Source organism: Pogoniulus pusillus, chromosome 6, assembly GCF_015220805.1.
Source record: "Pogoniulus pusillus isolate bPogPus1 chromosome 6, bPogPus1.pri, whole genome shotgun sequence".
NCBI classification, from domain to species: domain Eukaryota; kingdom Metazoa; phylum Chordata; class Aves; order Piciformes; family Lybiidae; genus Pogoniulus; species Pogoniulus pusillus.
This window is the reverse complement of record NC_087269.1, coordinates 35,336,647-35,363,544: the sequence shown is the minus strand read 5'-3', so window position 1 is coordinate 35,363,544 and position 26,898 is coordinate 35,336,647. Positions and strand designations below refer to the sequence as shown.

The window sequence follows — 26,898 nt, the reverse complement described above, 5'->3', positions numbered from 1 at the left end:
CTTTGTGGGAAGAATTCCCAATTCACATGTGAAATGTAAAGGATCACATAATATGACATATTATACAATATCATAAAATCAACCAGGTTGGAAGAGACCTCCAAGATCGTCCAGTCCAACCTAGCACCCAGCCCTATCCAGTCAACTAGACCATGGCACTAAGTGCCCCATCCAGTCTTTCCGTGAACACCTCCAGGGACGGAGACTCCACCACCTCCCTGGGCAGCCCATTCCAGTGCCAATCACTCTCTCTGGGAAGAATCTCCTCCTAACATCCAGCCTATACTTTCCCTGGCACAACTTGAGACTGTGTCCCCTTGTTCTGTTGCTGGTTGCCTGGGAGAAGAGACCAACCCCCACCTAGTTACAGCCTCCCTTCAGGTAGTTGTAGACAGCAATGAGGTCACCCCTGAGCCTCCTCTTCTCCACGTTCAATCATTTCTAGCTCCACATGAACACCTGTAACTTAATAACCTTAGTCCAAAAGGCCACTCATCCTCTCATTTAAATGCAGCTCTTTCCATGTACAACTGCATTTAAAAACAATTACTTACTCTCACAATAAAATTCATTTATTCTCCTTTTAGTTCTTCTGTCTTCTTTCTTATGCTAGACATACTCAGGCAAAGAACTCATAAAAATCTTTGGTCTCTTCACACTGTGAGGTATACCATAATTTAGAAGCCAAAAAAAAACCCTGTAGAGAAAATTAGCATATACAGGATGCCATTTACTTCTTACAATTACTGCTTGCCTGAATGTATAAGGCCATCTAAATTATACACATTACTTCAATTACAGCATTAGAGCTTCATCTGAAGCTAGCAATTACATTCTGTAAAATAAATTAATCCTCCATTTGAAGAAGCCATAGAGAAGTCCAAACACTCAAAGCATGCTTTTAAGTCATTAAGTTAATGCAGATTTGTCACCCCTTTCCTTACAAGCTTTGATCAACTTTTTCCATCTTCCCAATTTGCCTCCACATAAAGCTGTTCAAATGTACTACAAACAGCATTATTCATGAGTTCCCTAATATTTTCTGTCACACATACAGAACAAGACTGCTCTTCAACTGTTATAGCACCTCCTCAATGAAGGCTTCATTTTCCACCACTGACTGGCCTTCTGAAACTTAGGTGTTTTCCTCTAAGTGGTTTGCCTGTCAGACAGAAAAAAAATCAGTTACTGAAAAACAGTTTACACGACTTTAAAATGCTTCATGTACACATGTACACTTGCATGCAAGTCACAGCTTGAGTAAGACAGAAGGGAAAATAATGCAAAGCTACAGGAAATAAATAAATTACTCTGCCTCTTCATTTTTAAGCAGTTGGTATTTGGGGCTCTGGAGATCTTCGAGATTCTCAGCAACTGGCTTATTTAGTGTTTCTGGCAGAAGGAGAGTCAGGAATCCTGCTGACAGTCCACTGATTCCAAACACCACAAATGGTACAGAAGGACTAAGAGATTTCTGAAATTAAAAATCCACAGTAAAGCCCCAGCAATACTTCCTGCTCCTAAAATATATGATCCATATGAACTGCAGACAACAGCAAAAGGCCACCACTTCTCACTCCTGCAATTTGTGCAATTACCCAGAAAGTGGTAGAAGAGAGAAATAGGTTCATATCAAAACTTGATGTACATGCCTACAAACTCAGATACTGAAGGGGCCTTAGCAGTACTGAATGCATCACAGGACAAACATTTCACTGACATAAAATTTTCACAAAAACACTGAACACTGGATTATTTGCAGATGAAGAACAAACTATTTTGAACCATCTTGTTCATTGATGCTTGAATCTGAAGATTATTCAATTTAGTTTGTTTTCCTAAGGAAGACAAGCATATGTGGTACCCAAACCAGCAAAATGCTTTTGAGAAAACTTGATAAATCTGAGTTACATAAGAAGTAGAAAGTGATCTTACCAGAGATGGCACAAATGGAGCCAAAATGCCTCCAAGTCTGCAGGACATGGAACAGACACCCAAGCCAGCATTTCTGTTTCAAACACAGGATTAAAGATTTGTAGTTTCAGAATACACAACTGAATGACACATTTACATGTGGTGAGGCTGTCAGAACCCATTTATCTTTGCTTGAAGTTATCTTTATTAAAACAAGGGGTTTAAAGATCTCCAGTAGTCACTCCAAAGATTTTACACAAGGCACTGCTGCTAGCAAAGCAAATGACACACTTTCAAACTTTAAGAAAGCCACCTTGTTGTGAAATTCTCCACAAAACCTTAAACAGAGAGAGAAGTGTTCCAACCTGCCATAGGACAATTTATTTGGACATTCCTGTGTGGATGGGGAATGACTCCAAAATTTGGCAGGATCTTCAGAGAATAGATCCTGAACACTATCTCCAGCTGAAGCCAGCAGCAGCCTCTCTTCTGCCACCTCAGGCAGCACAGATAAGAGTCACTGCTTCCCTCCGAAGAGAAAATAACTATTTGCCAGTGTGAAGCTTGAAAACATCTGGCCAGATACATCACTACAGGGGTTGAATACTGCACTCTCTTCAATTTTCAGACAAATTTAAAACGTTCTCACCTAGACTGTGATGATAATCAAAGCGTGAGTTAGAACAGCAGGCACCTCTTCAAAGAAAGTGACAACAATCCCCAAAATCTTTCATTTCCTGATCAAATACAAAAATCTCCCATCTCTCCTAAATGCAGTACTTAACCAGCCCCTTCAGACACACAGTAGCCATCAGCAAAAACCATTTCATGGTGGCCTGCTCTCCCTACATCTCTCAACTGCTTCATCTCATTCATTGTCATCACCTTCAATCGCACCAGTAAGCCGAGTTGCTTTTGCCCACCCCATTTCCTTTTCCTCCTCCAAAACCAGGAGGACAGTGATAGGATTAAAGATGACAAGCAGAGAGGCAACATGGGTCACTAATATATCAAAACCACCTACCTGTACATCCCTTCCTCATGGCCCTCTACACAGGTTAAGGGAAACAGATGATGGAGGAGCTGCTGAGAACTCAGTGACTTCAGTGTAAAAATAAACTAACAAAGGAAACTTTTCCCTCAGCAAGTTCATCTGGGAAAAGGAAAATGGCAACCCCCACTTCCTTGCATTGAGGCAACACTGACCCAACCCCCTAAGTATCTCCCCTGTCAACAAACTCCCTGAACAAATGAGACATTGGGCTGCGTGAGAACTGTTCCTTTAGAAGCATTCTTCCCACAGATCCTAAGCCTGTCCATATCCAGAGGTTTGCTGGCTGCTCTTTTTCCTGCTGAGTGGGATTAGGGCCAAAGGTGATCATAAAAGCAAATGGTGTCATTTCAACTCCAAAAACCAATGAAAGGAGTTGCTAAATACCTTTATGCTACATTTAATTCAGAATTCAGCAGTTTGGAATGTACAGAACATGGTATCCTACAGGAAGACCACATTACCACCCACTATTAGTGAGGACTGAGTTACTGCACTGTTGAAAGCAGAACACCCTACTGCCTGTCCCACCTTACTGCCTCACTTTTACCTTACTCACTAAAAGACCTGCTAAGCCTGCCTGACTGCATGTGCTACCACCATCCCATAGAGCACAGCACTGAGCCACAACAGCTTCACTTAGTCCTGCTGTGACCACCTGGCAAACCACAGGCACCATGTAGCACTCATCCAGCTGCACCACTTGTCCATCCTGCCTGGGGGGGCAAGGTACAGCCATGCACAAATCTCAAAGCTTCCCCACTGCTGATGTGGGAAGTTCTACATTTGTGGTACGCATTTGTGGACTGCTGCTGAACTGAAACAATCACAGAGAGTCCCTTGCAAAGAAACACAGAGATTGAAAGGGCAAGTACTTTTAAGTACAGGCTTACCTACCACTACAGACATTAAGTTTCCCCACTGTGAAGACAAGAAACTAAGATTTAGAAAGCTATCTGAGCAGAATGACTCCACTCTGACATCACCCATCCCATCCAAGGATTTCATCATGCAAACACTTTCTCATGAAAAACATAAGCTGTTCTTTAAAGCTGTGTTACTAGAACTATGATTACGCTTTGCTCTCAAACTCCCTTCTTGTTCAAAATGCCACAGCAATGATGCTTTCTATTTTTAACTTGTTTTTGTCCATTTTGCTCCCCAGCAGGTATTTTAAAGACACGTGAAAAAGGAAAAATGCCCAAAGCAGGAACAATCTCTCCAGCTCGCAGCACCTCCCCACTTCTAGCATAAGGTGTCTATGTCACTACTCTAGGTACCAGTTCACTTCAAATACGCCCACCAATCCTTGTGCTTAAAGCAGTAGGCTTTAGTAGGGATCAATAATATTGACAACATTTGATTTTCCTGCAAATCAAGCAACTGGAAAAAAAAAAAAGAGTTTATTCCACCTGCTCCACTGCCTTTCCATAGTACATCTCTCATCACAGGGCATGCCTAGTCCCTGCTGTCAGAACAACGCCAGGATAACTACGCAGCTTTGCAAAGGCCACCAGATGGTGCTGATGTCTTACTTTAAACACTGACCCATCACTGCTTTTCTTCCATAAACTGTATTTGCAATGTAAGTACGAGAGAGATAGCAAACATTCATTTTAAACAAAGAGATGTCAAACATTTTCAAGTGTGCACATTCTCATCCGTGAGGGATTTTTACAGCGTAATGTAACAGCTTCCTAAATGATTGAACACAAATGGTGTAGTAAAGTTGGCCATTTTTTAAACTGCCTTTATTCTTGCATTTTCTCCACTGGAGGTCTGAGTTTTTGATACAAAGTTACTTCTTTTCACCCCACTCCTCCCCCAAGCATCTTCGTGCAGATTCTCAAGTGAGGCAGAACTTCATTTTAGTATTTTTTTAATTTGATTTTTTTCAAAATCAAATAAAATCTTCCTCATGACACTTACGTTCAGCCACACAGAAGCAGTAATCTTAATTCCTGCTAGGTATGGACTGCCATTTACTTTGTGCAACAGAGTAGGAGGACTTAAGAGGAGAGCATGACATGAATGCACAATGAAACAAGCAAAAGCTGAGAAACTGAAACACTGTCATATTTAATTCTCTTGATTCTCAACTCCAGAAAAGCAGAGGGGACAAGAAAGCAAAAATTTCCCACCCACTTGAAAAAAAAATAAAGATGCCTTGAAGAATACAACAACTTGGATGGGGAGAATGCAAACAATCCCCGACATCCAGTATTCTCATTTCCACTATTGATCTGGGGGAGTAAAGTTACATGGAGAAAAAACAAAGATAATTATGTGATGGAAGAGTATGCTAAGTCATACATATAAACTATGCAATAAGGACTATTTGCAGAAGGAAAATATCCCTACATTTCAAGTGAGTGTGCTTGGGACTTGCATATTAAACCTGCACCTGTGCAAAGAATCACAAGCAGAGTATTTAGTGTCCATCCAGGAGGATCAGCTAGAGCAGGTCACAGAGGTATGCATATAGGTAGGCTTTTAATTTGCCCACAGTAGGAGACTCCACAATCTGTGTTCCCAGGCTCTGACACTCTCAAAGTGAACAAGTTTTCCCTTATGTTCACATGGAACCTCCTATGCTCCAGCTTTTACCTGCTGCCCTTTTCCTACCACTGGATATCATAGTATCATAGTATCATAGTATCACCAAGGTTGGAAGAGACCTCACAGATCATCAAGTCCAACCCTTTACCACAGAGCTCAAGGCTAGGCCATGGCACCAAGTGCCACGTCCAACCTTGCCTTAAAGTGCCCCAGGGACGGCGACTCCACCACCTCCCCGGGCAGCCCATTCCAGTGTCCAATGACTCTCTCAGGGAAGAACTTCCTCCTCACCTCAAGCCTAAATCTCCCCTGGCGCAGCCTGAGGCTGTGTCCTCTTGTTCTGGCACTGGCCACCTGAGAGAAGAGAGCAACCTCCTCCTGGCCACAACCACCCCTCAGGTAGTTGTAGACAACAATAAGGTCACCCCTGAGCCTCCTCTTCTCCAGGCTAAACAACCCCAGCTCCCTCAGCCTATCCTCGTAGGGCTGTGCTCGAGGCCTCTCACCAGCCTCGTCGCCCTTCTCTGGACATGCTCAAGCATCTCAATGTCCTTCCTAAACTGGGGGGCCCAGAACTGAACACAATACTCAAGGTGTGGTCTAACCAGTGCAGAGTACAGGGGCAGAATGACCTCCCTGCTCCTGCTGGCCACACCATTCCTGATGCAGGCCAGGATGCCACTGGCTCTCTTGGCCACCTGGGCACACTGCTGGCTCATGTTCAGGCGGGTATCAATCAGTACCCCCAGATCCCTCTCTGTTTGGCTGCTCTCCAGCCACTCCGACCCCAGCCTGTATCTCTGCATGGGGTTGTTGTAGCCAAAGTGCAGCACCCTGCACTTGGAGCTATTGAACCCCATCCCATTGGACTCTGCCCATCTGTCCAGGTGGTCAAGGTCCCGCTGCAGAGCCCTTCTGCCTTCCAACTCAGTCACATCTGCCCCCAGCTTGGTGTCATCTGCAAACTTGCAAACTTGCTAATGACTGGATATCGTTGAGAAGAGCCTGCAAGACCCAGCCTCGTCAGCCTCTCCTCATAAGGGAGATGTTCCACTCCCTTCAGCATTTTTGTGGCTCTGTGCTGGACTCTTTCAAGCAGTTCTTTGAGGCCCTTCTTGAACTGAAGGGTCCCTACTGCATAGTTTCTGTGATTGGTAGCATACACTTCCATCACATCATTATGTTTGGGTTATGTAACTTTAGTCCTAAATATCAGTAATAGAAAAGAGAAACAGAGCACCTAGCATTGCAGTGGAAGAAGCTGTTTTTCACTTGTTTATTCTGGATTCACATCTAGAGGAAGCTGCCACAAACAGCCTAGGAAAGTGCACTGGTGCCAAACGTGACTAATAGGAGAAGGCCTTTCAATCCCTGGCAAGCTGCCTAAATGTCAGGAAGGCTCATATTTGTATTTCAGGTAAAAGTTATGACACATAAACACAGCAGTAATCAGCATGGCTGTGCATAACAAGTCCTCTCATTTACCCAAGAGCTCTGTTGAATTACCTCAGCACTGTTGGGTACAGCTCAGATGTGTAAATATAGGCGATGTTGAAAGCTGCGCTGACCAGCATTTTTCCACACAAAGCTAACAAAGTGGGACTGAGGAGTAGACCTTTAGGGAAGAGAAAACAAGATCTAAGCACAAAAAGTCTGTTTTCTTACTCTTTTTTACATGATGCTAATAACATCCAGTCCTCTTTAACAGGCTGCCATACAAAGAGTTTCATCCATACATTTTTCAGCTACAAGCACAAAAGCACTGAGTTCTTTCCAACCATTTTAAGACCTAGCATAAGAAGAGATGTATAAAATGATATTCAGAAACAAGAGAATCTGACCTTCTGGGGGGGCAAAGCATAAAACTTTCACAGTTCTAAAGGGAAGGGCCAATGCTTCCAGTTCAGCAGTCAGACTGCATCTCCTGACAAGCACAAGCAGACAACGCAGCCTCCTTGACTAACTTATTAGGTTCAACTCCTAGACCATCGAGGCCAATCAAGTTTTCTTTGTTCCCTAAGCACATTCTGTTGGAACTTAAAATGCAACAGCTTTGCAATTGGAAAAGTAAATGCTAATGCAGGGCAGTTCACTAAGAGAGTTTAGCTGGCTGAACTGAAGTGTACATCTTTTAAAATCCAAAAGAAACCTGCCTCTCAACTCCTCAGTTTCAGCTACAGTTAAGCTTGCACCATTCCTTTCACTAATATGAGAATGCAATTTTTTCAAGCACAGAAAAAGCATGAATGCTCTGATGAGCTGTATTTCAAGTTCCCTCTCTCAGCACTGAGTTCAGCATGTTTCAGTTTGGATCAAATGATGCTGATTAAGTAATGGGAAATCATTTTTCTTTTAATTCTGCCCTTGAATATTTCCACTTCTACCCATCTGATAAAGTCAGATTCTATTTCAACTGAATCAGAAATTCATTTTTATGTAAACTGAAGTCCATAAACTTGATTTAATTTCTTCAAGTGTGACGCTTTTGTAGTTCTTTAATTCAAAACTGAAGCAAAATTTCTCTTCAAGTTCTCCTTTTGCTCAGTAAAAAAATGGAATATTATGTGCAGTTGCAAAATTCCAAGGTGTCAACCTGGTCCTCAAAGCCCTACTGGATGTCATAATGAAACTGGGACATTGCTTTTCTTTCATCAACCAAACACAAAACAATGAAGAGGAGATTTGTAATTCTCAAACACGTTTTAAAACAAGATGCTGTTTCTTTCCCAGGGAGACTTAAATTGAACACTGCATATCCACATACTAGAATTGAAGCATTAGTGCACTCAGGAAGTTTTGGTCTCAATATCAAAACAGAGGAAAGAGTCTGTCTAGACAGAGAAATGAGCACTCAGAAGCCAGGAGTGAATTTAAAGTGCACTGTCTTCTCCAATTTCCTCCCTCAGAGGAGGCTGAGAGTTGGCCACGTGGAGTATTACTGTAGGATTAGAAGCACACTGGAAACACACTTCACATCAGCTTCCTTGTGTAAGCCCAGACTTTGCCAAAAGTCAAAGTTGTAGGTTTTCACTAAATACACAGATTTGAGTTTTATTGACAAGGGATAATCTTTAAACAGTAAATGGGAGAAATTGGTAAAAAATGGTGTTGACATTCAAGCCCCAGAAGATGAGCTCCTGTGAGACTAAGCTTTGATGCCATCAGTGCCGTTAGTGTCATTTGTAGTGTCATTACGTAGATTGCCCTTTAACTGTCTTCTCCCCAAGTAAAAGTTCACTTAAGCAGCACTTCTGAAACTAAAGGATTCTTTAAATGTACTTCAGAAAAAAATATCCACCACGAAAGGGTAGTTCTCAACACAAAAGGAAATGCAAAACGTTGACAGAAGCCAGGACAAAATTAATTCAGTTAACTGCAAATTTTCCTTTCTTCTTCAGTGAAGGGTGTATCAACAAGTCACAAAAGAGCACAAGCAGATCAACCTAAATGAAAGTTAGAATCTAGTTAGCCCTAAACTAGAAGTCTCCTTTGCTTGCTACAGCAAAACGCAGAGAGAAAATGCAGATGTTTTTCTGCTTCATAGCAGCTTTTAAAAGAAAAGAATGTTTCTGCTCCACTCCCCTTCCACTGCCTCTCACCATCTTCCAACCTGATACACGAATTAACTGATGAGTTCTAAGTGATGCACAAATTAACTGATGAGTTTTAAGGTGAGGGATACATCAGGTTTTACTTAAACGTTGAGAAAGTTGTCATCTCAAATCCAGTACACATCTCTAAGAACAGAAGTGTTCTTGGCTTCTTCCACCGGGAAGATGACTTGGATTACCTTCTCATTCACAAGCTAGCTTTGTTATTTAGAAACTGAGTCAAGATTGCAGACATTAGAGGCAAGTGCTCGATCTCACATTAAGAGCTTCAATCCCTTGTAATAAAATGAAAGATCTTACCAATAGCTCAGAAAAACGCAGACAAATAAAAGAAATGTTCTCCTTCGTAATAGGAGAGTCAGACTAGAGATGCAATGATCCCTAATTCATCGAAGTGACTCATCTTCATCATGCCTGGGGCTGAATTTCTTTCTACTTAGGCAGCACAGACCAGTCTGAGCCAAGAATGAGCTTTACTCGTACCACAGTGCAGAGTACAGATGTTTTAATGGGGTTAAGATCAAGTCAAGTGGAAATGCCAGACTTCCTGAAATCCAGCCACTCTTGAGGAATTTTCACCTCATCTTATCAGTTGTTGCTGCTTTTTTTTCCAATTTGCTTTTTAAAATACACAAAAAGAAGCACAAAGAGCAATTGCATTGGAAGAAAGGAAGGAACTGGTTTAATAAAATAAGAAACAAAAGGTCTGAGGACTTAAATGATCACAAGCATGGCAAATAAAACTGGGGTATTTTATCTCCATTTTGTTTCTACCTAAGCCTTTTCTGAGACCAATATGAAATTAATGACAGTTTAGAGCTCTCAAGTATAAACACAACCTATAGTAAGCTACCTTGTAATCACTCAGTGCTTGTGCTCCTCAGTGTCATCTAGACATAGGCTTTCAGTAGCTAAAATACTAGTACAGAAAAACTGTACCTAAAGTAAGAAAAATATGTGCAAATACAAAATCAAACATATGTGAATGTCACCAACAATGTTGGAAAATACATCATGGAAACAGAAGAGCTTAGGTTGGAAGGGATCTTAAGAGATTATCTATTCCAACCTCCCCACCATGGGCAGGGATGCCTCTCAACTACACTACTCAAGGCCTCATCCAAACTGGACTTGAACACCCCCAGGGAGGAGGCATTCACAACTTCGCTGGGCAGCCCATTCCAGAGATCTACCATCCTTACTTTTAACTACTTCTTCCTAACATGCAGTCTAAATCTACTCTCCTTCAGCTTCGAACCATTCCCCTTTGTCCAACTGCCAGACACCTTTATGAAAAGTTCCTCTGCAGCCTTTCTGTAGGATCCCTTCAAGCATAGGAAGGCAGCTCTAAGGTCCTCCAGGAGTCTTCTCTAGACCGAACAAGCACAGCTCCCTCAGCCTATCCTCATAGCAGAGGTGTTTCAGCCCCTGGATCATCTTTGTGGTCTTCCCCTGGACTCACTCCAATAGCTGTGCCCTTCTTATGATGGAGACATCTTTTGAGATGAGAAATAGACTTGATGTTACTATCCTCACAACTGCACAGAGCAGCAAAACACAGCACCAGACTGAGAAAGACAGACAGCTCCTTGTGATGCCTGGGGCTTCCATACTGCAATTCTGCCTTCCAGTTCTGACTTATAAGCATAGTGTGGGTTTTTTCCAAGATTTTTAGTGGCTTAGGGTTTTTTAATGAAGAATTAAGCTTCTAATTCAGGAAAATATCAGTTCATATTTCTGTAAGTATTACATGCCACCAAAACAGATGTAAAATGAAGTCCTACACTGCTGAGATTCATTCAAATTAACTGCACTGCAATCTGGCTAGTAAATCCTTTACTTGAAGGTCAACTGCTTAATAGTGATAAATGAAAGCAGTGTCAGTACTTGAGACAGAATGAGATAGCTTGGTCTGACTACCAAAGAGCCAAGGGCTTGCAGGCACACAAAGTTTTCAATTAACAAGGTTAAATTATGACTGCACCCAGGACAGAGGTGTAAAAGACTATCCAGGCTAGATGAGGCCTTGAGCAGCTGAGTCTAGTTGAGAGGCATCCCTATCCATGGCAGGGAGTCTGGAGTAGATCTCTTAAGGCCTCTTTTTCAATGTATGCCATGCTATAGAATCATAGAATCAACCAGGTTGGAAGAGAACTCCAAGATCATCCAGTCCAACCTAGCACCCAGCCCTAGCCAGTCAACTAGACCATGGCACTAAGTGCCTCATCCAGTCTTTGCTTGAACACCTCCAGGGACAGTGACTCCACCACCTCCCTGGGCAGCCCATTCCAATGCCAATCACTCTCTCTGCGAAGAACTTCCTCCTAACATCCAGCCTATAGTTTCCCTGGCACAACTTGAGACTGTGTCCCCTTGTTCTATTGCTGGTTGCCTGGGAGAAGAGACCAACCCCCACCTGGCTACAGCCTCCCTTCAGGTAGTTGTAGACAGCAATGAGGTCCCCCCTGAGCCTCCTCTTCTCCAGGCTAAACAACCCCAGCTCCCTCAGCCTCTCCTCATAGGGTTTATGCTCCAGGCCCCTCACCAGCTTTGTTGCCCTTCTCTGGACACGTTCCAGCACCTCAACATCTCTCTTGAATTGAGGGGCCCAGAACTGGACACAGTAGTCAAGGTGTGGCCTGACCAGTGTTGATTACAGGGAAAGAATAACCTCCCTTGTCCTACTGGTCACACTGTTCCTGGTGCAGGCCAGGATGCCATTGGCTCTCTTGGCCACCTGGGCACACTGCTGGCTCATCTTCAGCCTACTATCAGTACCCCTATGAATATGGCTTTAGGACATGATAGACTCAGTCAAAAAAATACTCAAGTTCTGGCAACTGTTATCCAAATGAACAAACATCTCCTTTAGCAGCTGCATATACTTACCAGTATTTGTTGGTAAAAGCATGGTAAATACACAGGCAAGTCCTGCAAATATCAGAAAACATGTCATGGTTTTACGTCTGCCAGACCTAGAAAGAGAAGATGGAAACAAAGCCTTCAGTCTTTTTCTCATCCATCTATAAAACACCAACTGGAGTAATGTAGGAAAGGACTTGTGCAGTTTGTGGCTCAAGTGCATGCCCTTGACTCAGGCTCCTTGGGATCGAGGTGAAGGTCAGCTGGTTGTTTTGCTTTTTAGCTTGACCAGACTGACACTTTTCCACTGCCCACAAAAAAACCCAAAAGGTCACATCCTCACCTGACTGAAGAAAATAGGATTTTTACCACTGACTAAAACTGGAGTTTATATGCAACCCTGAGTAGCTCTAGATCACCAGACTGTTTGGCCTTTGGAAGTAAGTACCCACATACAGTGAAAACTATGAAACCTGCCAGGCATTGATTGTTCCCACTTTACCAAAAGCTGCACAGCTCACATTTAAGTCCTCCTCAAAAAATTTAAGTGAAAATGAGCAGTGATGCAAACTGCATTCAATGGCTGTTGTCACACAGTACAAACCCAAGTCATTCTAAATTCAATATTTAAGACATATTAAAGTATCTCTATCTTAGATATAAGCAGGCTACTCACATTTCTTTATAAACACTATATTTTAATAATTATTAATAACTGAAAAGCTCCTCTCTTGGTTAACTCAAAAGATGAGCAAAACTAGCTCAGCTGCCAGGTCTCTCAGCACCCTAGGATGGATCCCATCTGGTCCCACGGACTTGTAAGGATCCAAGTGGCTCAGCAGGTCCCTTACTTCTTCCTCATGGATTACAGGGGGACTATACTGGTACCTGACTCCATCTGCCACTTCAGGAGTCCAGTTATCTTGGAGACGACCTCTCCCACTATTGAAGATTGAGGCAAAGAAGGTGTTAAGCACCTCTGCCTTTTCCTCATCCTTTGTCACTATATTCCCCTCTCTATCTGTTAAGGACTGGAAGTTGTCCTTGCCCCTTCTCTTGTCATTCATATATTTATAGAAACATTTTTTATTCTCCTTAACAGCAGTGGCCAGCCGAAGTTCTAAATGGGCTTCTGCCTCTGTAATTTTTTTCCTACAAGACCTAGCAACTAAAAGCAAGACAACACAGAAAATCAGAATCCCATTTCTGTATTAGCTGCAGAATCACCTGTAGCAGGATACATCCCCAAAGAATGAATATTGTTTAGAAAAACAGTGAGGTATCTTGCTGAGAAAAATGTCAACACATTTCTAAGCTGTCTAGAAATATATACAGAAACTAGAAAATAAGTTTTTCTTACCAGGATTTCTCAATAAAAAACATGCAAAGGGGAAATGCTGGGACTTCGACAAGACCAGAAAGAGCCACATTTAAATACAAATTTCCTCTTAATTCACCAGCATTTAGAGTTAGTCCATAGTACACAAGGCTGCAGACATACCTAAACATAATCATAAACATTTTATTACTAACAGAGCTATGCCTTAAGTATGAAAGAGGTAAATCACATAATCAACCAGGTTAGGTATACTGAGTTACATGCTAGGAAGAGAACTCTTAGCTGCCCCCAAAAGGGAAACAAGGTAAAGAGAATACTTGCTATTTAATTGAGCAAACTAACTTCCTGAAACAAAGTGCTCATGCATGTGAGACTCCACCATGAGTACTCTGAGTCCCCCCCTCAAATATTGCATCTAGTTCTGGTGTCCTGTCATAAGATAGAGTTGTTGGAACAAGTTCAAGGCTAGAACACCTCCCCTATGAGGATAGGCTGGGAGAGCTGGGCTTGTTCAGCCTAGAGAAGACTCCTGGGGGACCTTAGAGCTGCCTTACAATACCTGAATGGATCCTACAGGAAGGCTGCAGAGGGACTTTTTGTAAAGGTATCTAGCAACAGGACCAGTGCAAATAGTTTGAAGCTGAGGGAGAGTAGGGTTAACTGGATCTTAGGAAAAAGGCTACCCAAGAAAGTTGTGGATGCCTCCTCCCTGGAGGTGTTCAAGACCAGGCTGCATAAGGCCTTCAGCAGACGAGTCTAATTGAGAGGCATCTCTGCCCATGGTGGGGAGGTTGGAGTAGATGATCTCCAAGATCCCTTCCAACCTAAGACATTCTATGAGTCTGTGATATACACACTAGGTTACTTAGCAAATCTAATAAGCTTAACTGTAAGCATCTCATGCTTACCTGTTGTAAAACAATCCTAGGAAAGAAAATTAGAGGTACTTCCATTGCTAAACAGTCCCCAGACCTAGGGAAAGCTTCCCCAGCAAACCTATTGCTACTGTCCTTGGAAAGAGCTAAGCCCCCACATATCTCAGCCCCACAAAAGTCAACACCAGGTTGGAAAAGCCACCAGATACTAGAATGAGATTCTGCTGGTTCCCTAGTACTTCTGCTGCTACCCAAGCAAAATCTGGGCCAAGCGATGCAGAAAAGGAAAGTTCTGTCTGATACAGAGAGTATGACCTCTGTCAGTCACAGATGAGAGTAGTAAACAACAGCACAGTGACAACAGCAGCACCAACATCACTCCAACAGCTCCATGAACTGTATCTTAATAGGGCTTGAGATGAAAACAAGGACTTTGAGCTCTTCTTCCGGAAGGCCAGAATTTCTTTGTGTGTTTTCTTATCACTATAATTACCTACCAGCGAGATGATCCTGCCACTTCCACATCCTGCACACATCTCTGCTTACCCCACACAAGTGACTGACTACTGTCTCAAATGACTTTGAACTTTCAAGGGAAACCCTGTTCTCAAGATTGAGAAAGAGCTATGTCTCCACTAGACTTTAGCTCAAGCCAGTCTGCAACAGCTGTTGCTGTAACAACCAACCCCAAACTCTCCACATTCCAGGGGTTCCCTCTGCACTGACATTTATTGAGAAATTATGTCACATTCTCCTGTGTTTTGAGGTAATTTCTTTTTATTTGCAAGCTGATCCACTTTTCAAGACATCTCCTAACCAAAATCTATGCCATTTGTATTTGATCTTGACCATGTTTTTCCTCCACTGAACATATTTACTGCACTCTTAACACTGCTTCTTACACCAGATCTCTACTGTTGTCTAATCCAGGAAGTCCTTTTCTTCCTAAGACTGGTTCAGATACAGCTGTGCCGGACATGCTGGAACTCCAGTACGAGCTGGAATTGAAGGAGGCTAAGTGGTATGCAACCATAGACATTGCTAATGCTTTCTTCTCTATTCCCATAGCAAAGGAGTGCAGGCCTCAGTTTGCATTCACCTGGAGAGGAATCCAGTACCAGTTCAACCGTTTGCCTCAGGGGTGGAAACACAGCTCAACCATCTGTCACTCAGTCATCCACAATGCACTGGAGAAAGGTAAAGCTCCAGAGCACATCCAGTACATCGACGACATCATTGTGTGGGGCCAAACTGCTGAGGAAGTCTTCGAGAAAGGTAACAAAATCATTGACATTCTGCTGCAAGCAGGTTTTGCCATTAAGAGAGACAAGGTCAAAGGACCTGCCAGAGAAATTCAGTTTCTGGGAGTGCGGTGGCAGGATGGTCGCCGTTACATTCCTCAGGATGTGATCAACCAAGTCTCTACCATGGCAGTTCCCACCAGTAAGAAGGACACACTTTCTTTTCTTGGTGTGGTGGGATTTTGGAGACTACACATTCCTGGTTTCAGTCAGATTGTCAAACCTCTGCATGATGTGACTCGTAAGAAAAACAATTTCGAGTGGGGACCTGAACAACAAGCAGCCTTTGATCAGATCAAACGAGAAGTAGTCCATGCAGTGGGCTTGGGACCTGTGAGATCTGGTCCGGACATTAAGAACATTCTGTACACGGCTGCCAGTGACAATGGTCCAACTTGGAGTCTCTGGCAGAGAGCTCCAAATGAGACACGTGGTCGTCCACTTGGTTTCTGGGGACGTTGTTACAGAGGTTCAGAGACAAATTACACCGCAACAGAGAAAGAGATTCTAGCAGCCTATGAGGGAGTGAAAGCAGCTTCTGAAGTGATTGGAACTGAGTCACAATTGCTTTTAGCTCCTAGACTGCCAGTTCTTAACTGGATGTTCAAGGGCAAAGGTTCATCACCACATCATGCCACAGATGCAACCTGGTCTAAATGGATGGCTTTGATAACCCAACGAGCACGAATGGGTAATCTTGACCGACCTGGTCTGGTGGAGGTGATCACCAACTGGCCGGAAGGCACAGACTGTTCCAAACCTCCAGAGGAGAAAATAACTCGTGCTGAGGAAGCTCCCCCCTATGGTGATCTCTCTGATCAGGAAAAGAACTATGCTTTGTTCACAGATGGTTCCTGTCGTCTTGTTGGGAACAAGCGAATATGGAAGTCAGCGGTTTGGAGTCCAACCAGGAGAGTTACCGAAACGAAAGATGGAGAAGGAGAATCCAGTCAGTTTGCTGAGGTAAAAGCTGTTCAACTTGCTCTTGATGTGGCTGAACGTGAGAATTGGCCTATCCTTTACCTCTACACCGACTCGTGGATGGTAGCCAATGCTCTATGGGGTTGGCTGAAGGACTGGAAGAAGAATGGTTGGCAGAGGAAAGGAAAGCCTATTTGGTGTGCTGATCTATGGCAGGACATTGATGCACGGCTGGAGAAAATTCCAGTGAAGGTGCGGCACGTAGATGCACACATGCCTAAGAGCAGAGCCACTGAGGAACATCAACATAACCAGCAGGCAGACGAAGCTGCTAAGATTGCTCAAGTTGATACCAACTCTGAACTTGACATTGACCTTGATTGGAAACACCGAGGTGAGCTGTTCTTAGCTCGGTGGGCCCATGACTCATCTGGACATCAAGGCAGAGATGGAACATACCGATGGGCTCGCGATAGGTCAATTGACTTGTCCATGGACGCTATCACCCAAGTCATCTATGACTGTGACATTTGTGCTGCTATTAAGCAGGCTAAGCGAATCAAGCCCTTATGGTATGGTGAGAGATGGTCAAAGTACAAGTATGGTGAAGCCTGGCAGATTGACTACATCACTTTACCTAGATCTCGTTCTGGCAAGCAGTATGTGCTGACGATGGTAGAAGCCAGCACTGGATGGTTGGAAACCTATCCAGTTCCACATGCTACTGCACGTAACACCATTGTTGGTTTGGAGAGACAGATCTTGTGGAGACATGGAACTCCAGAGAGAATTGAGTCAGACAATGGTACTCATTTCAAGAACAATCTTGTGAAAAACTGGGGCAAAGAGCATGGTATTGAATGGATCTATCACATACCCTACTATGCACCAGCTTCAGGGAAGATTGAGCGCTACAATGGTTTGCTGAAAACCACCCTAAAAGCCATGGGGGGTGGAACTCTGAAAAACTGGGACAAACATTTAGCAGAAGCTACCTGGTTGGTAAATAGTAGAGGTTCAGTAAACAGAGCAGGACCTGCACAATCAGATTTGGTCCAAACAGTAGACGGTGATAAAGTTCCTGTTGTACGTGAGAAGAATCTGTTAGGGAAAACTGTTTGGGTATTTTCTCCTTCGGGCGAAGGGAAACCTGTCCGAGGGGTGGTTTCTGCTGAAGGTCCTGGGCATACCTACTGGGTAATGCAGGAGAATGGTGAAATCCAGTGTATTCCACAGAGAAATTTAACCTTAGCTGAGAGAGTTTAAATTCAAGTTGTTAGGAGTTTTCTATTCTAGGTAACATCGGCGCCCAACACTGAGAGAATCTACGATAGAATCTACAGTACGTGAGCACGAACCCAACATCACCTGGGAGTCCCTGTTCTGAGCTTTTGAATCACCTACATCTGATTGAAGTGTGAACTGAACTTGTATATATTGTTTTAGTGTAAATATTGGTTTAGATTAGATTGGATAATTCTCAGCGATACTCTGAGCGAAGCAGACAAGGGGTGGATTGTGCTAGTTTGAAGCAAGCTGGAATGTTTTGGTAACAGAACTAGATAATGGGCAGTGAAATGAAAACAATTGTGTCTACTTCTCTCACAGTCACGCTGAGAACTCTGGGAAAAAGAAGAAAACATTCTCCATTTTGTTTTCTTACTCTTGCTTTTGCCTTAGACCTGGTCACATCTCATTAACCCTGCTCCTACTAACCTTGCTCCCTAACCTCTTGGCTGCACCTCTTTTCTTCCTGAGAACTGGGGTAAGGTTGAGAGGGCCGGGGGGAGGTGTTGGGGTGGTTTGAGAGCCCCTCCTGGGGACTCAGGTTTCTGGGAGGGGAGTTGTGCTTTCATATTGTTTATCCTTTGTATATTTCTGTATATAATTGTATATAACTGTATATATTGTAAATAGCTGCTTGTAAATTCTGCTAGCTGTAAATAAATTGCTTCATCTATATTCCCAGAGGCCGTCTGAGTTAGCTGGGGCAAATACAAAGTGTGGGAGGGGCGGGGTAACCCCCAAACCATCACACCTACTCAGTATTTTCTGCTTCACTTCCTCATTTCACTCAAAATATTATGCTCTGACAGACTATTTGTAGGTTTTGAAGCAGTTTCTACGTAATGCACTGAAAATAAAATGCAACAGTAATAACAACAAAATGTCAGCTTTACAAGACATCATTTTAGATTGCCTGCTGTGCTAGTTTGAAGCTAGCTAGAATGTTTTGGTGAGAAGAACTAGATCATAGGCTGTGAAAGGAAAACAATGGTGATGTCTGCTTCCCTCAGAGTCTCACTAAGGAGTTTGGGAAGAGGAAAGGAAAACATTAGATAACACTCTCACCATTTTTGTCTCACTCTGCCTTGGGCTGCTGAGCTGCATCTCCCTAACCTCATCTTCCATTTAGCCTAACCCACCTTTGCTTCCTAACCTCTTGGCCAAACCTCTATTCTTCCTTAGGACTGGGGTAAGGTTGAGAGGGGCAGGGGGAAGGTGCAGGGGTGGTTGAGAGCTCCTCCTGGGGACTCAGGTTTCTGGGAGGGCTGTTGTGTTTCTGTATTATCTTTTACCTTGTATATTTCTGTATATAACTGTATGTACTGTAAATATCTGCTTGCATATTGTGCTAGCTGTAAATATAAGCTTCATTCATATTTCTAGAGCCAGCTGAGACTAGTCTGGGTATTTACTAAAGTGTGGGGGAGCAGGAAACACCCAAACCATCATACCTACTGGCAAAATGAACTATTTGAGGATAGAATTTTAAAAGAAGAAAGATGAAAATCTTCATTTCCTCATGCCTGCCTCACTCACAGCATCTCAGTGCCCCATTACTACATACCAGATGTACATCAATACAATGGTTCTCCACCGAAGGACCGGGTGTTTCACCAGGTTTAGGATACCAGCTGCTGATTCATCCCTCCTCGTCATTCCCGCACTTGGTTTCAATTTCAGATTTAATCTTTCTTTTCCATTACCAAGGGCAATATATTGCAACACATCTTCAGCTTCTGCCATTTTCCCTTGGGAATACAGCCATCGTGGTGATTCTGGGAGCATACTAATGGAAAAGAGCAAAAAACCCAGCAGTGATAAGTTCATTCCTACGAATGACACTGTAGTCACTTCTCATTTTGCAAATCTGTACTGCAGAAAAAAACAGTAACACATAATTCAGAGAAAATTACTCTGCACTCTTTTACATATTAAATTCCACATACTCTGATAATAGTAGTCAATGTTACAAAGATGCTTGGTGAAGCACTCGGTCATGTTAGAGAAGCTTAAACCTAAATATTGGCTTCTGCTGAACTGAATCCTTCTTAGGAAACACTACACTAGGATTTATCCAGGAAGCATCTAAAATCCCAATTACATGACAGCCCAGACAAAATTTTGTTTTCATGAAGTTTATTTCAAGCTTCTCCATTATGGGAGAAGCTGGAGTGGAGAGATGTGGAAAGAAACCTTACTGGGCAATTAAATAGTTGTCAGGCTCATCACTGCTCACAGGTTTTCAGTCTCTAATTCTCTAAGTATAATTACAAAATCCTTGCTTATCACAACTTGGGTTCATAATTCCTGTGGTTTTTTTCAGGTTGTAGAGTATGCTGCTGCTTTTATACAAGCCATAAAATAAAGGATGGGATATTTTTAACTGCACCTTTATTTCCTCTGCTACTCCTAACAGAGATACACATCTTACAAGCAGACTCAACTTTCACTACTTCAGAAGATCCCAGTATTTTAGTACTGGGGGAAGTAACTATAATCTCCATCAGAATGCCATCAAGAAAAATAAGTTGAGCAAAACTTCTTGCCTCTGCTTAGAGGCTTTGCTTTCCTTGATTACAAGAAGTGTGGTGGGGGTTCTGGTGTAGTCCTTAATAAAAATTACTTCAAGAGCAAATCTAAAAAATTGAAATTAGAATAAAAAAATATACATAAAGATCACATTTTTGGTTTTATTTATGCTGTATGGTAGACAATTCCAATGGTAGATTAATGTGCAGACAGCCTACTACACTCATTCTTTCCTTTCTTCTACAGCATTAACTAGTGATTGGAAGTATATAAGGTGTATTATTTGATCTATTAAGAGAACACTTTGGAACAACACAGGCCAGACAAAGCTAGCACTTTTAATTCCTTAAAAACTGTGGCATTTCATAACCCTTTCTAGGATACTATCCTTGTAGGGATTCTAAATAGGAGCACCCAAGCTCAATAGTGCCAGGACAGACACAAGGGACACCAAAAGCTTATGACACATAACCTATCATGCTGCAAGGCAGCTCCAAGTGTTCTCACTTATTTCCCCTTGCAGGCACACACCTCATTAAAAAACCCCACAACTCTAGAATGCCTCTAGGATCACTTCCAAAACTTCTCAAGTGCTCCAGCCCTTCCTTGGCACAAGACAGCATTCCTGACTGACAGTCCAGCCCACAGCCTCTGGCAGGCCTTCCCTTCCCCAGGCAGATTTGTAATCGAGTTTTATTGGACAGCTGGCATACAGCTGCTCTCTACAACACTGGCCACCACAGCAGTAACAGCATGCAGAAACACAAGCATGTCTTCTCAGTAACCCTGACCTTCTATTTGATTTAAAACCGCTTCTTCCTTTGCAGTATGATTTTTCTCTTGCTTACTTCACAAAACCACATAGGAAAATGTCATCTTTATTCACTCCCCTGAATGATGTCAAGGAACAGTATCTATCAATTTGCCATTTATTTTTTTCCATCATTCAAACACACATGAACCACTTACAAAGACAGAAGGAGGAAGATGACTCCTGGGGAATTTGACACCAAGGCAAGGTAGCGCCATTCTCTCACACAGTAACCCAGCAAAGCATACACAGCAATGCCAGCTGCAAACATCAGATTAGTTAATGAACCTGAAAATACAAGACCAAGATGGTGACTGCAGAAACCACTGGCAAAAGAAACCAAAACAATTTTTAAGGAGATGCCTGAAATTTCTAGCCGACAATACACCTAAATAAACCAGCAATTTCACTGAGGTACCTCCTTTACAGCACTTGTAACCCAGCTGCCTAAAGTATATTATGTAATCCCAATGAAGAACACCTGTGTATAATGTATGGAAGGGTTGGACATAGTTTTCCCCTTTCAAAAATAAAGGATGGCTCATAGAAGAGAGCAAGAAATTAACAGGAATCTATCGACCAGAGAAAACCTGAGGACAGGAACAGGAAGCATTGAAAGCAAGTGATTCATTTAGGCCTATTAAGGTAATCCTGATTAGGGTGGCAGGCTAGAACAGAAACTGGAAGTATGTTACAAAGACTGAGTTCAATACCGAAACAGCTGCAAAACAGAGGTTTATTACAGCAGATTTCTGATGAGCAAGAATAAACATGTTCAAAATGAGGGGTTAACTTGAACCCCAAAAGCCTAACAAGCCCTCTGGAGCACAACATAGAAGATCTTGTACTAAGCCTGAAACTCCCAGCTATCACCCACAAAGGCTAGCTCACAGCCACCACCTAGAAAGCTTCTTTAACATCACCCAGCTGCACCTGGCAGCTCCCATAGATTCAGCCCCTGATCAATTGTTCAGCACCTTTTTCTCAACAGCTGAGCAGAACTAGAACAAAGCACCTAAAGCAACAAATGGCAGGAAAAGGACCATCTCTTTCATCCATCAGGAAGCTGGCCCTGCAGGGAAAAGGGCTGGGAAGAGCAGAGACAAGAGGGCAACAGGGAAGGAAAGGTGGGGAAGAGAGAAGACACGAGTCAAAAAAGTGAATCCAGGAGAAGAAAATGCAATAGTTCAGAAAGTGGAAAGCTATAACTAAACCACAACCATCTCATACATCCCAAGGAGTCCAGAGAATAAGAAAAATAGTAGAACAAAGTAACTGATGACATGAGAGAGAAATGCATGCCACAGCAAGTTAGCATTTGGATCAAGATTTTCCCCACGTTGTGCCAACCAAACAGGCATTTGAGTCTCAACTACTCCAGCTTTACAACAGTCTGACATGCAAGCATTAACTGTATTTGTAAGCCTTGGCAACAGCACATGAAAAAAGGCATTTAAAGATACTGGTGTGCTTTCCACTGAAACACGTTCAGCAGTGGAAAGAACACTATCCTATCCAGGCACTAATTTGTTTTGTGGTACTTTCAAGAACACCTTCCCAAGGTATTTAGCATTGTTCAGAAATTAGCAGGAGCTCCCAAAACGTATTATTTTCATGTCATTCAGTGTACCAGTTGAGAAATTTTGGCAATCAGTGGACCAATTCTAAAACCTCACTTCTGCTACTTATCAAATTCAATCCCACTTTCCTTACTCAAGCACCTTTCCCAGAGAAATTAGAACTTGGATCAGTCTCATCATATTTGAGTTATGCTATAAACTGACTTGACACAAACAGAAATTGTAGGGTATTGTTAGTCAGAGCAGCACATGGCACAGTAAAAATGATTAAATATTCTCAAATCCTACCTGTAAATGACCAAAATGATTTTCCCACATATTCTTGTGTTAGGACAAAAGACACAAGAGCCATTCCACCATTCACAATTCCAACAAAAAAACGTGAAACTGCAAATATGTCATAATTTGGAGCTAATGCTGTGACATACCCAAAAAGAACATCGAAAAACAGACCTGCAGAGAGAATAAAATGTAATTAGCACTTGCGCTACACAGCTTGCACTCAGGAGAATGGCAAGGAACACTGTCAGTTACTGACTACAGCACTCTTCTCTCTCTAAGCACTCACATTTGGCCTGCTGCAATCACACCATATGAAAATTACTATCATTTTCAAGTCACACGCTTCAAGTCTCCAATGCCAAAGATGATGTTTCCTTGAGACAATGTTATCATCAAACAGAAAGACCTTGTGGCTGCAAATGCAGCTGAGAAACGAGACTCCAGAACATCAGTAACCCACTCTGAAGATATTTAGGTAAATCATTCTCCATGCCCTGCCTCCAGAAAAAAAACAAGGAACTTTTATTAGGAACAATGTTTGGGCAATGTGTAGAATACTGTGCTCTGGTAGCTGACAGCCACAGCTAAACCATGCTGTTTTCATCTTCCACTGACATTCCAGTGACTGCCATGCTGCTCAGCATACTCACCATTGGGTGGTAATGGGTGTAAGCTGCAGCACAAGAGGTTCCACCTCAACACAAGGGGGAACTTCTTTACTGTAAAGGTCACAGAGCACTGGAACAGGCTTCCCAGAGAGGCTGTGGAGTCTCCTCCTCTGGAGACTTTCAAGGCCTGTCTGGATGCATTCCTCTGTGGTCTGTGCTAGATTGTGTGGTCCTGCTCTGTCAGGGGGGGTGGACTTGATCTCCTTGGGCACCTTCCAACCCCCGATACCCTGTGACCATAACCAATTCCAGCGCTGCTCATCTCCCAGTGAAATGACTCCGTATCACTGACTCCCTATCACTGCCAGAGCAAGTGACCCACAGGCAGCCTTTGGGTTGGGTGGCCCAGAGACAGAAAAGAGAGAGGTCATGTTATCCACCTAGAAGTTTTCAAGAAAAAACACTTGTAACAATCTTACCTGATATATATACTGGTTTCCTGCCCAGTTTATCTGACAAAGGGCCAAATGTGATATTTCCAATAAGCAATCCAGCAAAAAATAGGGATGATGCAAGGCTTACTTTGTAGGCATCTTGTTCAATGAGGCACCACTGTCAAATAAAGAAATGTCCTTGTTCAAAGTACTAACACCAACTTGCTGGCTCCCTCAAAACCAGTAAAAATCTATCAAAATTCTTTTCTTGCCATTTCCCACTTCCTGCTCATATCAAATGAAAGCTTTGTTCAAAGTTTGATAGGTAAACCAGCAACCAAGTAGTCGTAGTTTTTCCTCCCCAACAGACTCTGACATTTTCCTCCACTCTCTCTCCAAAGAAATTTCATTATACTATCTTACTAGCATGCAATTTGGCAAGCATAATTAGTTGCACTGCAATTCCCAAGCCTTGGCAATCCAACTTAAGTTATGAAAACAGGGAAAGTCTGAATTGATAACAGCCTGGCCATTCTGACATGGAACAAGCTTTGCTATTTCAATGACCCAGTAATAAAAACTTATTGAACAATGTTAACTTGTGCTGTACTTAAAGAGGTAACGCTGTGCAGCTACAGCTATGCTTCCTGAATGAGCAATCCCTGCTGCCCTTCCTCATCATACATCTGTTCACAGATTCACAGAATGGTTTAGATTGAAAGGGACCTTGAAGATCATCTAGTTCCAACCCCCTTGGTATTGGCAGGGACACCTTCCACTAGACCAGGTTGCCAAAGGCCTTGTCCAACCTGGCCTTGCTGAATTGCTCCAGAGAAGCAGGAAGAGATTATGTAAACTAGGTCCTAGTCTAATCAAAACTTCTAAAACTACTTACTGACTACTCATTGATATTTATGTATCTTACTACGCACATGCATTTAACACCAAACAAGAAGTTAGAAACAATTTATCAGTTCCTTTATAAAATGTAGTTTTTAATCTCATTCCAAAAATAAACTTAGGCAACATAATTAAAAGTTGTCAGAAGAGCTGGTAGAAATCATAATGAAGCTTACACTGCTTCCTGATGGAGAAGAGGAGGCTCAGGGGTGATCTTATTACTGTCTACAACTACCTGAAGGGACATAGTAGCCAGGTGGGGGGTGGCCTCTTCTGCCAGGCAACCAGCAATAGAACAAGGGGACACAGTCTCAAGTTGTGCTGGGGTAGGTATAGGCTGGATGTTAGGAGGAAGTTCTTCACAGAGAGAATGATTGGCATTGGAATGAGCTGCCCAGGGAGGTGGTGGAGGCACCATCCCTGGGGGTCTTCAAGAAAAGACTGGATGGGGTACTTGGTGCCATGGTCTAGTTTACTGGATAGGGCTGGGTGATAGGTTGGACTGGATGATCTTGGAGGTCTCTTCCAACCTGGTTGATTCTATGAAGGCACACAGCTTGTGCAGCCCCTCTGCTGCAAACAAGGAGAATCAACATTCACTGCTGATTACAAACATTGCTGTTCTTTCCCAAGTTCATGCTGTCAGCAATCAGGAAATGCTAAGTGATTTTCCAGATAAAGTGTTTAACTAGTTCAATGCAAAGCTTTATCCAAAGAAGTATTTAATCACTGTTTTGTATAATTCTCCATGTATTTACTGGAATATTTCTTTTCCAAAGAGTGGATGTATCACACTGATTTTTTAAATTACATGGTCCTTTGGGGAAAGGAAGAAAGATCCTAATGCCATCTGCTTGTTTTAAGTAGAAGCTTAAAACGAGTTAAGAGGCCCACAACCAAAATCCAACAGAGCATTCTAAGACCCAAAGCGTCTCCCTTGAACAAATACAGATCACCAAAGAACATTAGGAATTTGTTAGAAGTTTTAATTATAGCAATCTCAAGGAACAGATTTTCACTCAGAACTTAAATAGGGGCAAAGCAGAGAGAAAACTTATCTCCATTCACCCAGTAACTCACCAGTTACCTGTGTTCTGCCTATCCAGCAGTCTGCAGGCACAGGCTGCAGGAGCAGGACAATATTTAACACACTGACAGGATGCCTTATTTAGTCCAGTGTACCAGCACTTCAGCCTTCAAGGAAGACTTTTTGATACCCTGGCAGTTAAATGCCTGGGCAGCAGCATCTGCAGCTGTTTTTTGCTGTACCTTGCTGGGCAGTAGATTCTACCTTATCACATAGGATAGAAATGTAATCCAGAAACTCAGTGTGTCTCAACTTTCTGAGCAGACTTCAACAATGATTTTATCTAGGCAAGAATTCTCAAGAAACTTTAAGCATAAAAATATCACAGATGTGGTCTCCAAGGCACAGAGCACTGCTGGCCTAAGTCCTTCTCCACGCTAGCACTCCACACAATTTCAGTCACCCAGTTCTCATCTGTAGGCCAATACAAGAGAAAAAACTTTATAAAGTCCTGTATGAGCATTAACTCCTCAAACTTTGAAGACCATTATACAATAAATATAAGACATTACTGAAGAAGTCTCCTTCCTAAGGATCATCACTTGTGAAATCAGGGGACTGAGCTGATGCCAGATCAAAAGGCAGTTCTAAGAATTGCATTTTCCATGAATGCCAAGCCTGAACTATTAACAACAAAATCTTGGTTCTGCCAAAATTAATTGCAATGATTAGTGCCTGAAGAAGAATGAGTTGCTCTGGAGTTTCATTGCTTTCCACAACAGAACAATGCCCCTGCCAAACCAGAACAGAACTGAAAACACCAACATTAAACAGATAAATTTTACAAAGCAGCTTCCTCTTTCAGGATAGAACTAGAGAAGACTGTTTTAGCAAACTGTTACTTGGGTCACTTAGCACGTCACTGGGAGATGCTCAGACTTGAACAAGCCTGATATTATTCTGTGAAGAACACAACTTTTGGAATAATGTGTCTACTCCATCTGCAC

The 26,898-nt window shown here is 42.6% G+C and overlaps 1 protein-coding gene across 4 annotated transcripts in view; it reads right to left on the bottom strand.

The window, feature by feature from the left end:
• Positions 1–556: 556 nt before the first annotated feature.
• The window catches only part of LOC135176279 (solute carrier family 22 member 15-like), a 31,031-nt gene continuing 4,689 nt past the window's right edge, over positions 557–26,898 (bottom strand). For 2 of the 4 annotated variants that reach the window (XM_064145205.1, XM_064145207.1), the window contains exons 3-12: positions 24,010–24,142; positions 22,929–23,093; positions 21,219–21,348; positions 19,285–19,506; positions 13,358–13,498; positions 12,025–12,110; positions 7,031–7,139; positions 1,936–2,008; positions 1,316–1,474; positions 557–1,162 (exon numbers count right to left, since the gene is read on the bottom strand). In XM_064145205.1, the coding sequence (XP_064001275.1) occupies positions 1,136–1,162; positions 1,316–1,474; positions 1,936–2,008; positions 7,031–7,139; positions 12,025–12,110; positions 13,358–13,498; positions 19,285–19,506; positions 21,219–21,348; positions 22,929–23,093; positions 24,010–24,142 (1,245 nt within the window). In that variant the 3' untranslated portion in view covers positions 557–1,135. Of the gene's footprint in view, positions 1,163–1,310; positions 1,475–1,935; positions 2,009–7,030; positions 7,140–12,024; positions 12,111–13,357; positions 13,499–19,284; positions 19,507–21,218; positions 21,349–22,928; positions 23,094–24,009; positions 24,143–26,898 lie in introns of all 4 variants that reach the window. The other 2 variants (XM_064145206.1, XM_064145208.1) reach the window with 2 other exon arrangements.